General features: G+C 52.6%; 1 protein-coding gene across 4 annotated transcripts in view; it reads left to right on the forward strand.

Annotated features, from left to right (window-relative positions):
- Window positions 1-15,864, forward strand: part of bcl9l (bcl9 like) — a 157,062-nt gene extending 141,198 nt beyond the window's left edge. For 2 of the 4 annotated variants that reach the window (XM_078426555.1, XM_078426558.1), the window contains 4 exons: window positions 1,044-1,143; window positions 2,866-5,152; window positions 10,805-11,029; window positions 12,902-15,863. In XM_078426555.1, the coding sequence (XP_078282681.1) occupies window positions 1,044-1,143; window positions 2,866-5,152; window positions 10,805-11,029; window positions 12,902-14,067 (3,778 nt within the window). In that variant the 3' untranslated portion in view covers window positions 14,068-15,863. Of the gene's footprint in view, window positions 1-1,043; window positions 1,144-2,865; window positions 5,153-10,804; window positions 11,030-12,901 lie in introns of all 4 variants that reach the window. The other 2 variants (XM_078426556.1, XM_078426559.1) reach the window with 2 other exon arrangements.
- Window positions 15,865-21,182: the final 5,318 nt, after the last annotated feature.

Genomic DNA, 21,182 nt, shown 5'->3' on the forward strand with positions numbered 1-21,182 from the left:
AGGTCACTTTGTTCGTTCAAAGTAACTCCGGAAGCGAGAGGGGGCTGAAGCTGTGGAACCACAGTGAGGCACTGGAGCGTGAAACACCAAAGGTGGTGTCGGACAGAACTGGGCGGCCGTGGACAAAGTGAAGACGGGTAGCGCAGCGGTAGAGATGCTGCCCCACAGCACCACTGACCCGGGTTCGATCCTGACTACGGGTGCTTGCTGTCTGTACGGAGTTTGCACGTTCTCCCCGTGACTGCGTGGGTCACCTCCAGGTGCTCCGGCTTCCTCCCACACTCCCAAAGACGTACAGGTTTGTGGGTTAATTAGCATCAGAAAAGATTGTAAATTGTCCCCAGTGTGTGTAGGATAGTGTTAGAGTTGGGGATGATCGCTGGTGGGGGCGGACTCGGTGGGCCGAAGGGCCTGTTTCCGTTGCTGTATCTCTAAACTAAACAAGACGGATGGGTGCAATGCAACCCAAACTTGAGGGGAAAGAAATGGCAAAGCAACAGAAAGCTCTCAGGGTGGGGGAACAAGGGCAGAATCCTGGTGTGGACGACCCCATGAGGAATGAGGCAATGGAGAATTCTCCCACTCCCTGCCATCGCCGCTCCCACCGCGGGGCTCTTCCACCGGTGGTGGTGCCTTTGGCTCTGTGTTTGCTGAAGAATGGCCACCACTAGATCCAGACGAAGGAAGGGGGAGTATAAGTTAGATGCAGCTCTCAGGGCTAATGGAATCAAGGGATATGGGGAGAAGGCAGGAACGGGGTACTGATTCTGGATGATCAGCCATGATCACATTGAATGGCTCGAAGGGCCGAATGGCCTACTCCCGCACCTACATTCTATGTTTCTAGGTGTGGGGAGGGATGGGACAGCAGGGGCTGGGAAGGGGTCTGTGGGGGTTGGGGGGGGGGGGGGGGTAAGTAGGGATGCCAAGACCATGGCGGATTCATTGAGGGTGGGGCAAGTGTCTCGGTGGGGATTGAGGGGCAGGGGGGTGGAGGTTGCACTGCGGTTATTGACGGTGTTTCCGACTGTGTTGCACGGCAGGGCGGCGGAGGCTGTGATCCAGGGGCGATCAGATTCCATCGTTGCTTACCACACGCACAATGTGCCTCGCACAAAACTGGAGCAGGTGTACGATCAGAAGGTGAGTTACAATCCCAGAGAAACGTCATCCATCACTGTCCAAATACACGTCCACCACCGACTTTGGTCCTGGACATAATCTGATCCCCCCCCACCCCCACCACAAATCCCCCTGAAACTGGTGCCAGGCCCGGGCAAGGCGGCCCATCTCCACCTCACCGGGACTTCCGCGGCCGACCGGCGGGTGGAATCTGCCCCCTGCGGCCCGGGGCTCTGGAACTCCAGCCCGGCCCGAGCCGGCAGATCCGTTCCCACAGCCGACTCCCCAGGCCGACTTTGCGGCCCCTCCCCTGGGCGGCCCAGGCGGAACGTTCCGGTATATCGTTGGACCCCTCTCGGAGGCCGCAATCTCCGCTGCTCCAGCAAGTTGGATAATCCAGAAACGCTCTGGAACCAAGGCAGCCGGAGAAAACCGGTGTTGGACCCATAGTCTTCATCATTCACGTTGACATTGGGCGCAGGTGCCGCAAGTTTCCAACTCCCTCTCCCCCCCCCTCCCCATTGACCTAGACTGTGGAGGGTGGGGGTGGGATGCAGGGGAAGGGGTTTGGAGGGAACCCCCTTTCCCATATTTGCACCATTTTCCTTGGTGCTTCTACCTAAGAAAAGTCTCAGTCGTGAAGTTTTCATTTGGCCCTGCAAGGGGAATAAACGTTCCCCCTCTCACCTCTACCGCCACGCCGTCTAGCGTTGGACATTTCCCACCTGGGGAAATAGATTAAACGTAGAAAACAGGTGCAGGAGAAGGCCATTCGGCCCATCGAGCCAGCACCGCCATTCATTGTGAATATGGCTGACCTCTTCTTCTTCTGTCGTGTCCATCGTCCATGTTTCAAATGTTACATCGCTGTCATCGTCCGCCCTGAAAAGGGCGCAAGCAAGCGTCCGGCGACAATCAGTGGGAGCCATCACTTGTACAATAGATGATGGTGGTAGCAGAATTAGCTCAGGACACTTCCAGTTTCCAGCCCCGCAACATGGACGCTTCTGCTATGGGGACGACATTGCTGATCATTCACAATCAGTAACCCGTGCCTGCCTTCTCCCCATATCCCTTGATTCCACTAGCCCCCTAGAGCTCTATCTAACTCTCTCTTAAATCCATCCAGTGAATTGGCCTCCACTGCCCTCTGTGGCAGAGAATTCCACAAATTCACAACTCTCTGGGTGAAAATGTTTTTTCTCACCTCAGTCATTGATTAGGTAGATTCTAACTGTCTACCTTATCAATGACTGTCATATCTCAATGCTTCTCATAATTTTATTGAGCAGTTTAGAATGCCCTGCGACTAGACGTGACGTCCAACTATAATGCGACATGTGTAATTGGACTCGTTAGAGGCAGGAAACATGTTCCCAATGTTGGGGGAGTCCAGAACCACGGGCCACAGTTTAAGAATAAGAGGTAGGCCATTTAGAACGGAGACGAGGAAAAACTTTTTCAGTCAGAGAGTTGTGAATCTGTGGAATTCTCTGCCTCAGAAGGCAGTGGAGGCCAATTCTCTGAATGCATTCAAGAGAGAGTTAGATAGAGCTCTTAAGGATAGCGGAGTCAGGGGGTATGGGGAGAAGGCAGGAACGGGGTACTGATTGAGAATGATCAGCCATGATCACATTGAATGGTGGTGCTGGCTCGCTACTCCTGCACCTATTGTCTGTTGTCTATTGTGATGCTTGTCCTCCACCCGTCTCAGTTGTCCTCTATCCTTCCTCTCACCCTCAGGTATCCCATGCTGCCCAGAAAGGAGCTGGACTTCAGGAGCAGCTGACCCGGAACAGGCCTCCATCTGGCACCCCCCAGCCCCAGCAACAGGGCCAACAGTGCCTGCAGCCGCCCAGCTCACTGCCACAGGAGGGGGGAGCTGGACTCCAACCCTTGCTCCCGGACATGGGTTCCAAACCGATGGAGAGCAACGGCGGAGCTGGCATCCAACCGGGGGGCGGTCACCCCAACGTCGGCAACGCCCCCACCAATCCGCTGCAGGGGCCCCCGGTCGACCCGGCCAATGGCAGATGCGTGGAGGCCAACAATCCCAATGGCAATGGCCTGTCGAAGGAACAGCTGGAGCACCGGGAACGTTCCTTGCAGACACTGAGGGACATCGAGAGACTCCTGCTACGCAGCAGCGAGGGCGACTTCTCCATGAAAGGCAACTGCGGCCCCAACGGGCCGGGGGATGGACAACAATTGATGAAGAAGCCGGAAGAACCTCTGCAGTCCATGATCTCCCAGGCACAGTCGTTGGGCGGAGTGGACGGGCCAAATATGGAGCAGGACCCGATGCACCATCAGGAGGTGATGCAACACGACCCTATGGGGCAACAGGTCTCCATGATGATGAATCCAGTCAACCAGGACAACCTGACTCCGGAGCAGGTGGCCTGGAGGAAGCTGCAGGAGGACTTCTACGAGGAGAAGAGGAGGAAACAGGAGCAGGCAGTGGTTCAACAGCGGACGATGCAGGAGATGATGATGCAGAGGCCCATGGGGGGCATGATAGTGCGAGGCCCCCCACCTCCCTACCACAGCAAAGCTGGGGACCAGTGGCCTGCGGGCATGGGCAACAGGTTCACGGGCCCCATGGACGTCCCTGACCCCATGCAGCCCCGAGGCGCCGCTCCCTTCTCCAGCCCTCGCTTCCCCAACAGCCAGGTGCAGCGGGTCAGTGGGTACGGGGCAATGCAGAACATACCCATGGAGGCTCTGGGAGCCATGAACCCAATGCAAAGGACTGTGCGGCCCGGCATGGCCTGGCCGGATGACATGCCACCCATGGGAGGTGGGGGGGCCTTCCCTCAGGGGGGCATGCCCTACCACCCAGGGCAGGGCGACCCCGAGCGCTTCATGAACCCCAGGGCCAGGGAGGAGTTGTTGAGGCAGCAGCTGATGGAAAAGAGATCCATGGGCATGCAGCGCCCACTAAACATGGGCAACGCCAACACCATCAGTGGCATCAGCCAAGGGATGGAGATGGAGAGGATGCTGCAGGCCCAGAGGCAGATGGAGCCGGGGGCCATCTCCGGCATGTTTCCCGGGCCCGTCCCTGGGGACAGCGTGAGTGGGAACCCAATGGGTCTGGAGTTTGTGGGGTCGAGGGGGATGCTGAGCCCCCCCCTGGGGCAGGCAGGACCTGTGCGTGACATAGACCCATCAATGGGCCCTGGCAACCTCAATATGAACATGAATGTAAATATGAACATGAACATGAATCTCAATGTCCAGATGACACCCCAGCAACAGATGATGATGTCCCAGAAGATGAGGGCGCAGGAGATGATGTCCCATCAGGTGTTGACTCCAGAGGAGATGGCTCGGGTCAGGGCGCAGAACGGCAGTGGCATGCTGGGGGACCCTCAGAAGATGATGATGCAGTCGCCGTTCCCAAATCACGGGCAGCAGGGCTTTCCTGGTGGCCAGGGGCAGTATTCCAGTATGTCTCAGGAAGTCAACAGCATGGGGAACCCTGGGGAGATGTTCGGTCCTGAGCAAGGCCCCATGCCCGTGAGTAGCATGGGTAACACAGCCAGACTGAGCCACATGCACATGACCCCGACTTCAAACCAACCCAGCAACCATGGCAACGTGGCCGCCATGCTTCCGGTGTCCCAAAGGGGACTAGGCCGAAGACCTTCAGACCTCACCATCAACATCAACCAGATGAATTCTCCCAACATGGGCCACCTCAAGTCACCGACCATCAGCCAGGTTCACTCCCCGCTCGTCAGCTCTCCCTCTGCCAACCTCAAGTCCCCTCAGACGCCATCTCAGCTGGCCAGCCTGACATCCTCCAACACCTCGGGTCCCATCAAGTCTCCCCAGGTCCTGAGCTCGTCGCTTCCCGTACGCTCCCCGGCGAGCTCTCCCAGTCGGCTAAAGTCACCGTCGATGTCCGTCGCCTCGCCCGGCTGGAGCTCCTCGCCCAAGACCACCCTCCCGAGTCCCGTGGTCAGCCAGGGCAAACCGCCCATGAGCCTCAACTCGTCAACCCCCTTGGGGAACATTGAGCAAGGTGAGAAAGGAGCAGAATATTTACGCTCCTCGCCCGGTAGTCAGCGATCAAACCTCCGGGGCTTTGTACATTTTTGCCAAACCGTTCGCTCTCGGCGGATTTCCCCAACTCACTTCACACACCGGGAACGGTGGATTGGCGCAGCGAGTGGAGTTGCTGCCTCACATTGCAGTCCGTGTGGAGTTTGCACGTTCTCCATGTGACCACGTGGGCTTCCTGTGGGTGCACTGGTTTCCCCCCACATCCAGAAGATGTGGTTTGTCAGGTTAATTGCCCACTGTTCGTTGCCCCTAGGTTTTGGGTGGGATGTAGAAGCTGGGAGGAGGTGACGAGAATAAAATGGGATTAGTGTGGGGTTTGTGGATGGTCATGTTGAGCATGGGTTCGATGGGCTGAAAGGCCTGTTTCCGTGCTGCTAGCCTCTATTACCAGGCACCATGTTGTGCCAGCCGCAACAGCAGGGTGGGTCTGCCACGCTACATCACAGAAGGTCCCTCACTCCCTGTGTCCCCCTGTCTCCATGTGCCCCCTCATCTCATTCCCCCCCCCCCGACCCCACACACCAGTCTCGCCACCCCCCATCCCTCTCCATCTCCATGTCCCCACCCTAGCCCCTCACCTCCCTGTCCCCATCCATCTCACCCCCCCCATCGCCCCATCTCCCCATCCCCCCATCTCCCCGTCCCCTCCCATCCCCCCATCGCCCCGTCCTCCCCATCTCCCCATCCCCCCATCTCCCCGTCCCCTCCCATCCCCCCATCTCCCCGTCCCCTCCCATCGCCCCGTCCTCCCCATCCCCCCATCTCCCCATCCCCTCCCATCTCCACTCCCCCTCCATCTCCACTCCCACTCCATCTCCACTCCCCCCCCCCAACCCACCCGTCTCCTCACCTCCCTGTCTCCACCCATCTCACTCCCCTCCCATCGCCTCGTCCTCCCTATCTCCCCGTCCCGCCCCCCTCCATCTCCCCCACACCCTGCCCCAGGCCCAATCCTGCCGATATTCCTCATTCGGCTGACCGTTGCCCCCACCCCAAGCTGCTCCCCCCCCCCCCTTGTATTCCCTCGTCTGTTTGTGACCATTGGTGATTTTAGACGTCTTTGTGTCTTCATCACAATGATTGCCATGGACCACGCAGAGAGCCGTCCAATGGCTCCTCCATCCCTCTCCCCATCTCAGCCTATTATCGGGAGACACAAAACGCTGGAGTAACTCAGTGGGTCAGGCAGCATCTCGGGAGAGAAGGAATGGGTGACGTTTCGGGACGAGACCCTTCTTCAGATTTGTGTCTACCTTCGATTTAAACCGACATCTGCAGTTGTTCTCCTACTCAGAGTGTTGTGCCATCTACCACCGCTCCGTCTGTTTCCCCGTTAATGCCCCCACCGTCCCGCAGGGCAGTTACTGATCTTGGATGAGCATTTCCACAGTCCCACCTCCTTCTGGTTAAAGTCATTTCTCTTATTAATGCGATAAGATACGATTTTGCTAGAACGTTATTTATCCCAGGAGGGAAATTGATCTGCCAACTGTGATAAAAACACACGAAGTACGTGAAACATGAAATTAAAGTGGCGAGTGGAAAGAATTGGGGGATGTGCAAAGATTGGGGTGGGGGGAGTCAGTCTACCCCATGGCAGAAGCAGTCTACCCCATGTACAGTTTGATAGCCACAGGGAAGAAGGATCTCCTGTGGCAATCTGTAAATGTGTTGATGTTGATCTCGTGCCCATTGATCCTAGTTTAAGAAGCCAAGTCATCAAACCCGTTTGCAGTTGTGTCTGTAGTTTTCCACGCACTACAAATGAATGTTCTGTCCCATTGCCCTGGACTCTTGCACCAACTTTAGTTCCTCACTATCTCCTCGATGAGTTCCTGCAAAAAACTTGAAGCCATTAATTAAGTTAGTCGCCTGAATTCCATGAGCGTAGTTTATATCTTCATGAGTCATAGGAGCAGAATTAGGCCATTCGGCCCGTCAAGTCTGGTCTATCTCTCCCTGTCAACCCCATTCTCCTGCCTTCTCCCCGGCAACCGTACTAATACTATCGCGGTGCACGTGCTGTGCACATTGGAAGTGGGGTTGCCAACTTCCTCGCTCCCAAATAAGGGACAAAGGGTGACGTCACCGCCCCGCGCCCCACGCGACCTCACCCAGCCCAAGGGAGCACGTGGCCGCTGGCCGGGCGAGGTCGCGTGGGGCGCGGGGCGGTGACGTCACCCTTTGTCCCGTATTTGGGAGTGAGGAAGTTGGCAACCCCACTAATACGGGACAAGGCGGTAAACTAATTTAGCCCAAAATACGGGATGTCCCGGCTAATACGGGACAGTTGGCAACCTCAGTTGGAAGGCATTTTATAAATTAAAGCTTATCTTTTACACGCGTCAGTGTGTGAATTTAAAGTATTTTTAAAGAAACTGAACTAATAAAAATAAAATAAAGGAACAAAAAAAAGGACAGCGCGGGGAACACAACAGTAAAGTTGCAGAGTCACAGCGCCAGAGACCCGGGTTCGATCTTAACTACGGGGGTGTTGTCTGTACGGAGTTTGTACTTTCTACCTGCGACCACGTGGGTTTTGCCCGGGTGCTCAGGTTTCCTCCCACACTCCAAAGACGTATTCTTGCTATTGAGGGCGTGCAGCGTAGGTTTACTAGGTTAATTCCCGGAATGGCGGGACTATCATATGTTGAAAGACTGGAGCGACTAGGTTTGTATACACTGGAATTTAGAAGGATGAGAGGAGATCTTATCGAAACGTATAAGATTATTAAGGGGTTGGACACGTTAGAGGCAGGAAACATGTTCCCAATGTTGGGGGAGTCCAGAACCAGGGGCCACAGTTTAAGAATAAGGGGTAGGCCATTTAGAACTGAGATGAGGAAAAACATTTTCAGTCAGAGTTGTGAATCTGTGGAATTCTCTGCCTCAGAAGGCAGTGGAGGCCAATTCTCTGAATGCATTGAAGAGAGAGCTAGATAGAGCTCTTAAGGATAGCGGAGTCAGGGGGTATGGGGAGAAGGCAGGAACGGGGTACTGATTGAGAATGATCAGCCATGATCACATTGAATGGCGGTGCTGGATCGAAGGGCCGAATGGCCTCCTCCTGCACCTATTGTAGTGGGCAGGACAGTGTATGTAGTGGGCAGGATAGTGCCTGTGGTCGCTGGTCGGCGTGGGCTCGGCGGGCCGAAGGGCCTGTTTTCACGCTGTATCTCTAAAGTCTAATGTTATCAGACAGCTGTTTATCTAGTGTCCAGTTCGGATGGAGATGATTCACGCGACTATCAGGGGTATGGCCACACTACCTCTGCTGCCAGATGGTCGGAGGTTGCTGAGTTAGTCCGGCGCTTTGTGCTTTGATCAGAGGTTGTGGTCAGTTTGCAGCTCTTCCCACTAGAGGGTGTCTTCTTGATGTGGCTTCTTCTTGAACTGTGGTTCACGCTGCAGCCTTGGTGCTGAGGATGTGCTTCAAGAGCTTCAGGCCAGTTCTACAGTAACTTATAATCCTTCAGGCTCACAACCATGAACATTCGAAGGGTCCCAACCCGAGGCGTCGTCTATCCATGTTCTCCAGAGATGCTGCCTGGCCCGCTGAGTTCCTCCAGCACAACGTTTAGAGATACAGCCGGAGACAGGCCCTTCGGCCCACCGATTCCGCACCAACCAGCGATTTATTTATTTTTAGATTTAGAGATACAGCGCGGAAACAGGCCCTTCGGCCCACCGGGTCCGCGCCTCCCAGTGATCCCCGCACATTAACACTATCCTACACACACTAGGGACATTTATTTTTTTACATTTACCCAGTCAATTAACCTACAAACCTGCACGTCTTTGGAGTGTGGGAGGAAACCGAAGATCTCGGAGAAAACCCACGCAGGTCACGGGGAGAACGTACAAACTCCGTACAGACGGCGCCCGTAGTCAGGATGGAACCTGAGTCTCTGGCGCTGCATTCGCTGTAAAGGCAGCAACTCTACCGCTGCGCCACCGTGCCGCTCGTTCCCCCACACATTCACGATACTAGGGAGAATTTACACTCGTACCAAGCCAATTAACCTTTGCAGTGTCGGAGGAAACCGAAGATCTCGGAGAAAACCCACGCAGGTCACGGGGAGAACGTACAAACTCAATACAGACAGCGCCCGTAGTCGGGATTGAACCCGGATCTCCGGCGCTGCAAGGCAGCAACTCTACCGGTGCGCCACCATGCTACCCCTGCATCCCAAAGTGTTGACGATGCTTGCACTCATAGATTATAAGGGGAGGGATATTACAGTATGATTTATTAAACATTGGTTGGACCAGATCTGGAATACCATGCAGTTTTGGAAGAATGTGATAGGCCTGAGGAGGAGGGTTGCCAACTGTTCCGTATTAGTCGGGACATCCCGTATTTTGGGCTGAATTAGTTTGTCCCGTACGGGACCGCCCTTGCCCCATATTAGTAGGGTTGCCAACTTCCTCGCTCCCAAATAAGGGACAAAGGGTGACGTCACCGCCCCACGTGAGCTCACCCAGCCAGCGGCCACGTGCTCCCGCTCCACCAATGGCGGCCGAAAGGGCCTGTTTCCGCGCTGTATCTCTAAACTAAACTAAACTAAACCTCCAGAATTCAGCTGGACAAAGACTGTGATGAGATCTTGGAGAATCTAAACTGAGCATGGGCGAGGAGACGGTGGGTGAGAAGGTGCCACTTGGCAGCTCTCATCAGCGTGCTGATTGCTGAGAGCTGTGAGATTAGTCCCTCACCATCACTCACACCATCTCTTCCACCACCACCACAAACCTCCAACCCAACCAGCCTGGTTGGTACAAGTTGGAGGAACATCCAGACGCCGTGCCATTGAGATCTTTCATCTCCGTTTAGCAGCAGACACACATTGGTTGTGACTTCAATGAGAATTTAGATGTGAGCTGAGTTGTTTTTGATATTGCAGCTGAGTTATTCCCCCCATCTGGGGATGGGTGGGGGATTTTATTTCATGATGCGGCTAGCTTCAGAATATGTCATGATTGTCTCCGCCACGCTTGAATGCCCAGTGTCAGTCGCACACAGTTGACCCAAGCTGGGCCCACCGTGGCCTTTGTAGCTCGCTCGTCTCCCAGGAGTTTCAGACAGACTTGCAGATTGAAATCAAAAAACTAGTCAGGGTTTTCACCAATGGCTTAGATTGTCTGTGAGTGGCAGTTTCACACCAATCTGCCCCTCAATGGGAGAGAATGATGGTACAACTGTTCCCTGGAGAGTGTCTGACCCTGGGGAAACTGTTGGGCAGTACCTGTGGGACTGTACCCCAGTGTTGGTGTGTGTGTGTGTGTGTGTGTGGACCTGTAGTACCCCAGTGTTGTCTGTGTGGACCTGTACCCCAGTGTTGTCTGTGTGGACCTGTACCACAGTGTTAGTTGGTGTGTGTTGATCTGTACCACAGTGTTGGTTGTCGTGTGTGGACCCCAGTCAGTTGCTATGTAAATCAATCCTTTGAATATCCACATTTCAAGTGAAGGAGATCTCCGCTGTCATCACTCTCGCTCCTCACTTTTGTGTGTGTGAGGCATGTCAAGATCTCTCTTGAGAGGTGGATGTTCACCAGACCGGACCATTACTGAGAGCTGTTTCTCTTTGCCCTCTGTCCACATTGAACAGGCCCCATCGTCTCCGCCTCTCGCCCCGGCCCCGGATTACCATACAACTCTCCGGATTCAACGCCATCGCAGAACCCCCTCTCGCTGATGATGTCTCAGATGTCCAAGTACGCCATGCCAAGCTCCACGCCGCTCTACCACGATGCGATTAAGACCATCGCCACTTCCGATGACGAGCTGGCCCCAGAGAGGTCCATGTCCATGATCCAGCCCACCAGCGTCTCTGGTGAGTGAGAAGACAACTTGTGCTTCCAAAGCAGAGGGCGGTGAATCTGTGGAAGTCACTGCCGCGGGCGGTGGTGGAGGACAAGTCAGTGCATGTATTTAAGGCGGAGATTGGCAGATTTGTGATTAGTACGGGTGTCTGGGGAGATGGGGAGAAGGCAGGAGAATGGGGTTGAGAGGGAGAGGTAGACCGGCCATGATTGAATGGCGGAGTAGACTTGATAGGATCGATGACCTAATTCTGCTCCTAGAACGTACGAGCTTGTGAAAGCATCTCTTGTGGCCAATGTTGTGCTTCATGACGGCGATGTTAGAAATCTGTCAATTTGTACACAAATGGAAATGGTGTATGAGCAAATCATCTCTGCCATTAAAATTGGTCCAAAGATAAATAGACAAAAGGTGCAGGAGTAGGCCATTCGGCCCTTCGAGCCAGCACCGCCATTCAATGTGATCATGGCCGATCGTTCTCAATCAGTACCCCGTTCCTGCCTTCTCCCCATACCCCCTGACTCCGCTATCCTTAAGAGCTCTATCTAGCTCTCTCTTGAATGCATTCAGAGAATTGGCCTCCACTGCCTTCTGAGGCAGAGAATTCCACAGATTCACAACTCTCTGACTGAAAAAGGTTTTTCTCATCTCCGTTCTAAATGGCTTACCCCTTATTCTTAAACTGTGGCCCCTGGTTCAGGACTCCCCCAACATTGGGAACAATGTTTCCAGCCTCTAACGTGTCCAACCCACTTAATAATCGTATACGTTTCGATAAGATCTCCTCTCATCCTCCTGAAGACCGAGCTATGTCCCAGGTACTTCTTCCCTTACCGACATCTTTGCTCTGTAAGCTGTCCTGGGCCTGAACAACAGAATCCCCATCCTCACAATGGGTTTACTGTTACTTCTCCTTCTATGTTTATGATATTGTTTACGGTGCACTATGTTTATATATTCTGTTGTGCTGCTGCAAGTAAGAACTTCATTGTTCTGTCCGGGACACATGACGATGAATCACTGTTGATTGTCCCTTGATGATGCTTCGATAAACCTGATTAAGTATCTCGTTGCCTGCCATAATTTCTTGTTCAGTTTCATTTGGGTTCTTAGTAGGGTTGCCAACTTCCTCGCTCCCAAATAAGGGACAAAGGGTGATGTCACATCCGCCCCGCGCCCCCACGTGACCTCACCCAGCCAGCGGCCACGTGCTCCCGCTCCACCAATGGCTGCCGCCATTGGTGGAGCGGGATCACATGGCCACTGGCCGGGTGAGGTCACGTAGGGCGTGGGGCGGTGACGTCACCCTTTGTCCCTTATTTGGGAGCGAGGAAGTTGGCAACCCTACTAATACGGGACCAGGGCGGACACGTTAGAGGCAGGAAACATGTTCCCAATGTTGGGGGAGTCCAGAACAAGGGGCCACAGTTTAAGAATAAGGGGTAGGCCATTTAGAACTGAGATGAGGAAAAACTTTTTCAGTCAGAGAGTTGTGAACCTGTGGAATTCTCTGCCTCGGAAGGCAGTGGAGGCCAATTCTCTGAATGCATTCAAGAGAGAGCTAGATAGAGCTCTTAAGGATAGCGGAGTCAGGGGGTATGGGGAGAAGGCAGGAACGGGGTTCCTGATTGAGAATGATCAGCCATGATCACATTGAATGGTGGTGCTGGCTCGAAGGGCCGAATGGCCTCCTCCTGCACCTATTGTCTATTGTCTATAAAACCGATTTGCCCCAAAATACGGGACAGTTGGCAACCCTAGTTGCTATAAATTGTGACCGGGGGGGGGGGATTTTAGTCGTGCACCATGGAAGTTAGATTTAAGATGGCCGCCGAGAGGAATGGGACTTGTGTGTTAACTCCCCTTTCCGATTGCTTTGCAGGGATGAGCGGAGGGCAGAATCCACAGCAGCACCTGGTGTCTCAGAGCGTAGTGGGGCCTGGACCTGCCAACAGCCCCCTGGCGCTGGGCATGGTGGGGCAGCCCCTGTCCCACGAGCCCCCGGCATCCATGATGCCATCGCCGGGCATGATGGGCCCCAGCCTGGGCCTGCACGAGGGCCACGGACCGGGCATGGGCGTGCAGAGCCCCATGATGGTGCACCCGTCCCAGGACTCGCTGGGCCAAGGCTGCGGCCCTCAGATGCTACCTCAGAACCCCATGGTCCTCCAGCGGATGCAGCACCAGCCCCACAATCCCCTGCAGTCTCCGGGCTCGGGGATGCAGCAGCAGCAGCAGGTCTACCCTCCAGGGATGGCCATGTCCCACGACGACGGGGTACCTCCGCACAGCGTCGCCCCCGGGCCGGCCCCCGCCCCATCACAGCAGCAGCAGCAGCAGCCTCAGCCCCCACCTCCGCACCTGATGACCAAGATCGTGCCGGGACGCTTGGTCGCCGAAGCCTACCATCTCTCGGGGGTGGCCTCGGTCCTCAACGACCCCGAGCTTCAGGACGTGATCCGGCCCTCGGCCAGCGGCATCCCGGAGTTCAACCTCTCGCGCATCATTCCCTCGGAGAGGCCCAGCAGCACGCTGCAGTACTTCCCCAAAGTAGAACCCCAGGCGCCCAAAGCCCCGTCTTCCAACCCCCACCTCATGAACCTTCAGAGCATGATGCTGGAGCAGGGGCCTCCCAGCAGGCCCAGCCTGGCGGGGCAGCAACACCAGCAGCAGCAGCAGGTGCAGAGAGGCCTGAGCATGCACATATTCCACCCGGGGCAGGTGCCTGGGCCCATGATGGCAAGGACAGGCATGCCAGGCCAGCACGGCATGATGGGCAACAGCCTGCACCAGGTCCTCATGTCTCCACAGCAGAGCCTGATGGCCCAACAAAACATGATGCTCCAGGCCAAGCAGAGAAGCCTCTCTCTGTCGGGGGACATGTATGGGCAAGGGGGACACATGCTGCCCCCTCAGGTGGGCGTGCTGGCTGCACTGCCCCACCAAAGTATGATGTTCCCCCAGCAGTTAAGACAGAGGAGCATGTCCTTGGATACACCCATCACCTTTGTACCAGGGCCAGGGAACGCTGCCAACATGCCCTTCTAAGCTCTTCTCGTCGGCTTTTCGTACAATTAGGGTTTATGCAAGTCACGGAGCAACAGTGGTGGGAAAAATACAAATGATAATTTTATTGCGAAAAGTGGGGCCCAGAAAACTGAGGAGACGAAGAGTTTATACCGAGGAGGGGCTGGGAAGTGGGGGGGAGGGGGGGAGGGAGGCGTGGGAGTCAAAGATTATTTTTTAACAGAGTGAGCTCGGCCGAAAGACTTCCAGACATTTGCGTTTTCGATTTTTTTTAAATTTCTCTCTCTCTCTCTCTCTCTCTCTCCCCCTCTCTCTCTCCTTCTCTCTCTCCCCTTTTGGTTTCCTCGCCCGCTGTTGTGCAAAGGGATTTTATTATTGCTGTAAATATTCCGCCTCAGTCTGTGATTTTGTTTTTACGGTTCCTGTAACTCTGTGTTTTCGCTAGAGAACCATCTAGAACTGTGACTGGGAAATTCCAGGAAGGATCTCTTCCACAAGAAGGGTCTGCCGGGCTCGTCAGGGTGTTGGCATGGTCCTGAGGTCAGCAGGGTGGTGGTTGAGGGGGGGTGGAGTGTGGTCATAGGGTCCCGGCCCCAGTCATCACTATCCCCACTGCCCACACCTGCCCATTCTCCCAGCACCCCTCTGGGTCAGCCTGACCACAGGCCGAGAACGTACCTACCCTTCACACCGAGCCTGTGTTTCAACGCAGGGATACGGTGCGATGAGGGATTAGCGACGTTAGCTCTCCAGAGCTGAGGAACCACACAGTGTTTCCCTGGGTCCGATTCGATCAAGGTTTATCTCTGTCCTAGGGTAGACGCAGCCTCACGGTTACTGGGGTCCACAGGGCAGTAGGTTGGGAGGGGGAGAAGGGAGGAATGGATCGGGGGGAGGTTCACTTGCAACGCAGCAGGGTTTCCAGAGACCTGCGTTGGAAATAGATCCTCTTGGGTGGAAGCCAGACCTCCTTCCCATCTCTTCGGATCTCCTGAAAGGAGTGGGTGAGGTTAAACCACTCCCCCAAAGAAAAACAGAAATTTAAAGAGCTCTGGTGGCAAACGCTCCAGTGAGTGGTTCGCAGGGCAGCCACACTGGGCTGGCAGCTCTGCCACCTGCTCAGAAGGAACTGAGGAATCAACAAGGTGGTCGGTCCTCACCTGTGAGCACACCTGGATGGATGGGAAGGAGAGCAAGTGGGTGGAGGGCGCTTCACTGATAGGGGGTGGGGGGGGGGGCGGGGGGAGGGGATGGGTTTAAAGGAGAGGTGAATGGAATCACGGGACACCTGCCCGAAACATAGCACAAATCCGGAGGAGTCCTCAACTAAAGCACGAGGACTTGTCAGCCCAGAATTACCCATCAATTGATTCGTCAGAAGGGTTTGGCGTTTCTACTGTAGCTCTCACTGAATGCAGCCCCAGCTCCCGGCTGCCATTACAAGCCCGTTGCTTGACCCAGCCTGCAATGTCTGCCCCTCGGGCTTGGTGTTTCACCCGCTCTCTGCAAGGCTTTTACGAGTTTTGTCCGAGAACGCGCTCTGACATTGGGCGTTGGGGACTTGCAGGGCTGGGGTTGGGGGCATGATCCCATTGTACATCGTTCTCTGGAGATGTACCCGAGGGAGGGGAAGCTCTCAGAGGGAAGGGGACGTGGTGGGAGGGAGACTATCATGAGATTGGGGTTCGTCGAGGGAGGGTTTCTTGGACAGATTTAACCGTCACAGGTCTTCATTTGAAACTATTTTTTGCACCTTTTGGTCCAGAGGCTGGTTTTTGTTTTTGTTTATATAATACAGACATTCATAAAATAAATGAAATTTTAAAAAACTGATTTTGCAAGGAGAAACATTCTTAATGAGAATTGAAAAGTGTTTTTGATTGTTTTTAAAAAAAATCTATGGACCAGATGTGTAAATGGAGGCCAGGAATCTCCTGCTGCTGGGGAAGAGGATCTCACGAATGAAGAGAAACTTCCCGGGAAGTAAAAAGATAATAAAGCAACGAAGTGTTACATCTTCAAGTGTCACAATATCACCCATTCCTTCTCCCCGGAGATGTTGCCTGTCCAGCCGAGTTACTCCAGCTTTTTGTGTCTCTTCCATTTAACTATATTGACATGAATTTGCCTTTTGTACACCAAAACCTCGTGGTTAATAATGGAGCCTTTGAATAAATGAAGCAATTGATGTACACGTCCTGACACCCAGCAGTGAAACATCACCAACAACATGTACAGTCAAAGTAATTATTGTCAACTCCTACTCTGTTTTCAGTGTTGAGTCTTATTTATTTGGATGCGGTACTCTTTGATTGTAAAGCTTCCGATCTTATTAATCAGCCTACTCCGTGGCCTGTGTTCCCTTTAAGAATAATTAGTGATGCTTGGCCTTATCTTCTGATGTCTTAATCAATCAGTCATTTACAGATTGTCAATGTGTTTCTACGACATTTGAACAAATATTCCATTATTGTTCCTTCCACTGACATTAACTGTGATATATATGGGTGCCACACCTTGATGCTGGGAAATGAGTCATGGGAGGTCAGTTTCCACCACAGGGCATAATCTTGAGTCATTGCAAGGGTGCAGGTGGTGGAGAGATGTATCCGTTTGGTTCCACCGCTCACAGCAGAGATTTTGTTTTTAGACTCTTGTACTTCCCGTCTTCTCACAATGCATCAGTCCTAAAGAAAATACCGCTGACCATCCAAAACAAAGGCAGAAAGTGTTTGAGCCACCCAGCGGGTTCGGCAGCATCGGTGGAGAGAGAAATACGAATGACTGGGTCAGGCTGATGTGGAGAAAGGAACTGCAGATGCTGGTTGAAACCAAAGATAAACGCAAAAAGCTGGAATAACTCAGACTGTAGAAAGGTCTCGACCCAAAACGTCACAATAGACAATAGGTGCAGGAGGAGGCCATTCGGCCCTTCGAGCCAGCACCGCCATTCAATGTGATCATGGCTGATCATTCTCAATCAGTACCCCGTTCCTGCCTTCTCCCCATACCCCCTGACTCCGCTATCCTTAAGAGCTCTATCCAGCTCTCTCTTGAATGTATTCAGAGAATTGGCCTCCACTGCCTTCTGAGGCAGAGAATTCCACAGATTCACAACTCTGACTGAAAAAGTTTTTCCTCATCTCCGTTCTAAATGGCCTACCCCTTATTCTTAAACTGTGGCCCCTTGTTCTGGACTTCCCCAACATTGGGAACATGTTTCCTGCCTCTAACGTGTCTAACCCCTTAATAATCTTATACGTTTCGATAAGATCTCATCTCATCCTTCTAAATTCCAGTGTATACAAGCCTAGTCGCTCCAGTCTTTCAACATATCAACATATCAGTCCCGCCATTCCGGGAATTAACCTAGTAAACCTCTGCTGCACACCCTCAATAGCAAGAATATCCTACCTCAAATTTGGAGACCAAAACTGCACACAGTACTCCAGGTGCGGTCTCACTAGGGCCCTGTACAACTGCAGAAGGACCTCTTTGCTCCTATACTCAACTCCTCTTGTTATGAAGGCCAACACTCCATTGGCTTTCTTCACTGCCTGCTGTACCTGCATGCTTCCTTTCAGTGACTGATGTACTAGGACACCCAGATCTCGTTGTACGTCCCCTTTTCCTAACTTGACACCATTCAGATAATACTCTGCCTTCCTATTCTTACCACCAAAGTGGATAACCTCACACTTATCCACCTTAAACTGCATCTGCCATGCATCCGCCCACTCACACAACCTGTCCAAGTCACCCTGCAACCTCAGCATCTTCCTCACAGTTCACACTACCACCCAGCTTTGTATCATCTGCAAATTTGCTAATGGTACTTTTAATCCCTTCATCCAAGTCATTAATGTATATTGTAAATAGCTGCGGTCCCAGCACCGAGCCTTGCGGTACCCCACTAGTCACTGCCTGCCATTCTGAAAGGGACCCATTTAACCCCACTCTTTGCTTTCTGTCTGGCTGGGTGAGGAGGTCACGTGGGGCGCGGGGCGGTAACGTCACCCCTTGTCCCTTATTTGGGAGGGAGGAAGTTGGCAACCCACTAATACGGGACAAGGGCAGTCCCCATACGGGACAAACTAATTTAGCCCAAAATACGGGATGTCCCGGCTAATACGGGACAGTTGGCGAACCTGACTCTTACCACATACTTCAGGAATGAGTATCAGGCTTCAGCCCAGGTCTCAAGATGATGAGCTACTTGGAAGGAAACCTGTAAATAATTGTGTTCATGTCTTCCTGCTGCTCTTGTCCTCCATGGTGGCAGAGTCTTGGACTTGGGAGGTGACCATCTGTTCTAGTTTAGTTTTGTTATTGTCACGTGTACCAAAGTACAGTGAAATGTATTTTTTGTTGTGTGCTATCAGTGGAAAAACTATACATGATGAAGTTTCTCAACCCGAAACGTCACCTGTTTCTTTTCCCCAGAGATGCTGCCTGACCCGCTGAGATGTTCCAACATTTTGTGTCGATCTTCAGTGTAAACCAGCATCTGCAGTTGCTTCTATAGACATGATCACAATCAAGCCATCCACACTGTGCAGATACAGGATAAAGGGAATCATTTTTAGTGCTGATTAAAGATAGTCTGAGGGTCTCCAATGGGGTAAATGGTAGCTCAGGACCGCTGTAGTTGCTGCCGTTCAATAATTTCATAGCCGATGCCCTAGCTCGACTTTGCATTCATAAACGCTGCCCGTATTCCTCAAGTCATTTCCTTAGTGTTGAAACACCCAGCACATTCTGACTTGAAACTACTAACCGCCCAGAGCCCTTGCGAAGTCGAGAATAACTAAAGAGTCAATTCTCGGTATATTTTTTTAAATCTTTATTTCTGATGCAAGTGGCCAACCCTTTATCAGGGAGATCATCCTGCCAACACCCATTTTAGAAAATACAGACTTTGCACAATCTCCCTTTTAGGACTATCGCTCGTGAACCTCATTGAACTTTGTTTCAGTTCTTTCCAGGATTAATATACCCGGGCAAAGCAGCAATTCACTTGCGTTTTTTGCAACCCAATTTCCAGCATTTGGTGTCCACAACGTGGCCTCCTCCAAGTTGGACAACCCAACACACAGATTGGGTGATTGTTTTAGTTTAGTTTCAAGGTACAGCACAGAAACAGGCCCTTTGGCCCACCTTGTCCGCACCGATCAGCGATCCACACACACTTGCACTATCCCACACACACTAGGGATAACAATTTGCAATTATACCAAGCCAATTAAACTCCAGACTTGTACGTCTTTGGAGTGTGGGAGAAAACCGGAGCTCCCAGAGAAATCCCACACTGGTCACGGGGAGAAGGTACAAACTCCGTACAGACAGCACCCGTAGTCAGGATCGAACCCGGGTCTCTGGCGCTGTGAGGCAGCAACTCGACCGCTGCGCCACCGTGCCGCCATAAATTGATTTTCAGGGCTAGTTTCCTGCCACTTTAATTCACCAGCCCACTCCCACTCTTGTCGATGACCCCCTGCACTGCTACATCAATGCTCAGTCCAAGCTCACGGATCTGTGCCTGATCTTACAACTGGGCACGTTGTAACATTCTGGACTCCCCACCTCGAATTCCCAACTTTAAACAACTCGCTCTTCATAAGTTCTTAAGTCATAGGAGTCAAGGTGAACGTCGATGATCCAGGCCACAAGTATCTCATAGAAACATAGACAACAGGTGCAGGAGTAGGCCATTCGGCCCTTCGCGCCAGCACTGCTATTCAATGTGATCATGGCTGATCGTCCAAACTCAGTACCCCGCTCCTGCTTTGTCCCCATCTCCCTTGATTCCTTTAACCCTAAGAGCTGTGTCTAACCCTCTCTAGTGAGTGAGCCCGCCCGCAGCAGACAGACAGACAGGGAGGGAGGGAGGTTGTGCTTCCAATGCACCTTTCACGCACAAGTGTGGCTCTCCGTACATCTGGACCAATAATGTGCTTTGTGAGGTTGATGTTAGAAATGTGCCATTTTGTGCACAAACGGAAATGGTGTCGTAACCAAATGTTCTTCCCCAGTGAAATTGGTCCAAGGATAAATATTGAGCTGAACATCGGAGCAATGTTCCAGACACTTTTTCCCTGATGAACATTTATTCTCTTAAAGCTGCCTTGGGCCAAAGCTACAGATTCCTCCCCTTCACTGCAGGTGGCTTTTTACTGTCATTTCTCCTTCACAAGTCCATAAGGTCCAGCAGCAGAATTTGGCCATTCGGCCCATCAACTGTACTCTGCCATTCAATCATGGCCAATCTATCTCCCTCTCAACCCCAGTCTCCTGCCTTCTCCCCATAACCCCAGACACCCGCACTAATCAAGAATGATGTCAGGGCTCTGAAGAAGAGTCTCGACCCGAAACGTCACCCATTCCTTCTCTCCAGAGATGCTGCCTGACCCGCTGAGTTACTCCAGCATTTTGTGATACCTTCGAATTGTACCAGCATCTGCAGTTATTTTCCAACACAAGAATTATGTCGATCTCTGCCTTAAAGTACGTTCTGCCCATATCAGAGATGACACTTCTGCCTGCCGTCATTTCTGTTTATTTACTTTACTGCTGTTGCATCTAAAGTGTCCCAGCCACAAAACCTTATCATTGGCAACTCGTTACATAGAGAAAGAGGCTTAATCTGATTTTATAAACTGCGGCATTACATAATCTGAGTTAACCCTATCAGGGATATTTCCTCTAGTTTACAGATGGATCCTTTGTTCAGCACTTGGGCTAGTCATGGTTGCAAATGCTTCAGTTTTTCACATCAGAAGCAGACCTGGTCCTAGATCATGGAGGATGGGGATTTGCATGGAGTGCCTCTTCCCTTTAACAGTTTAATTGTCCGCCAGGACGGCATATTAAGGATGTAATCCCGAGGCTTTTTCGGGTGCTGGTGAGGCCATATTTGGAATATTGTGAGCAGTTTTGGGCCCCGTCTCTGAGGAAGGGTGTGCTGGCATTGGAGAGGGTCTAGAGGAGGCCTAGGGAAATGATCCTGGAGTGATTGGGTTGACATGTGAGAAGCTTTTGATGGCACTGGGCCTGTACTCGCTGGAGTTTAGAAAGATGAGGGGGGATGTCATTGAAACCTACCGAATAATGAAAAGCCTGGATAGAATGGATGTGGA

The sequence above is a fragment of the Rhinoraja longicauda genome, chromosome 32, assembly GCF_053455715.1.
Source record: "Rhinoraja longicauda isolate Sanriku21f chromosome 32, sRhiLon1.1, whole genome shotgun sequence".
NCBI classification, from domain to species: Eukaryota; Metazoa; Chordata; class Chondrichthyes; order Rajiformes; family Arhynchobatidae; genus Rhinoraja; species Rhinoraja longicauda.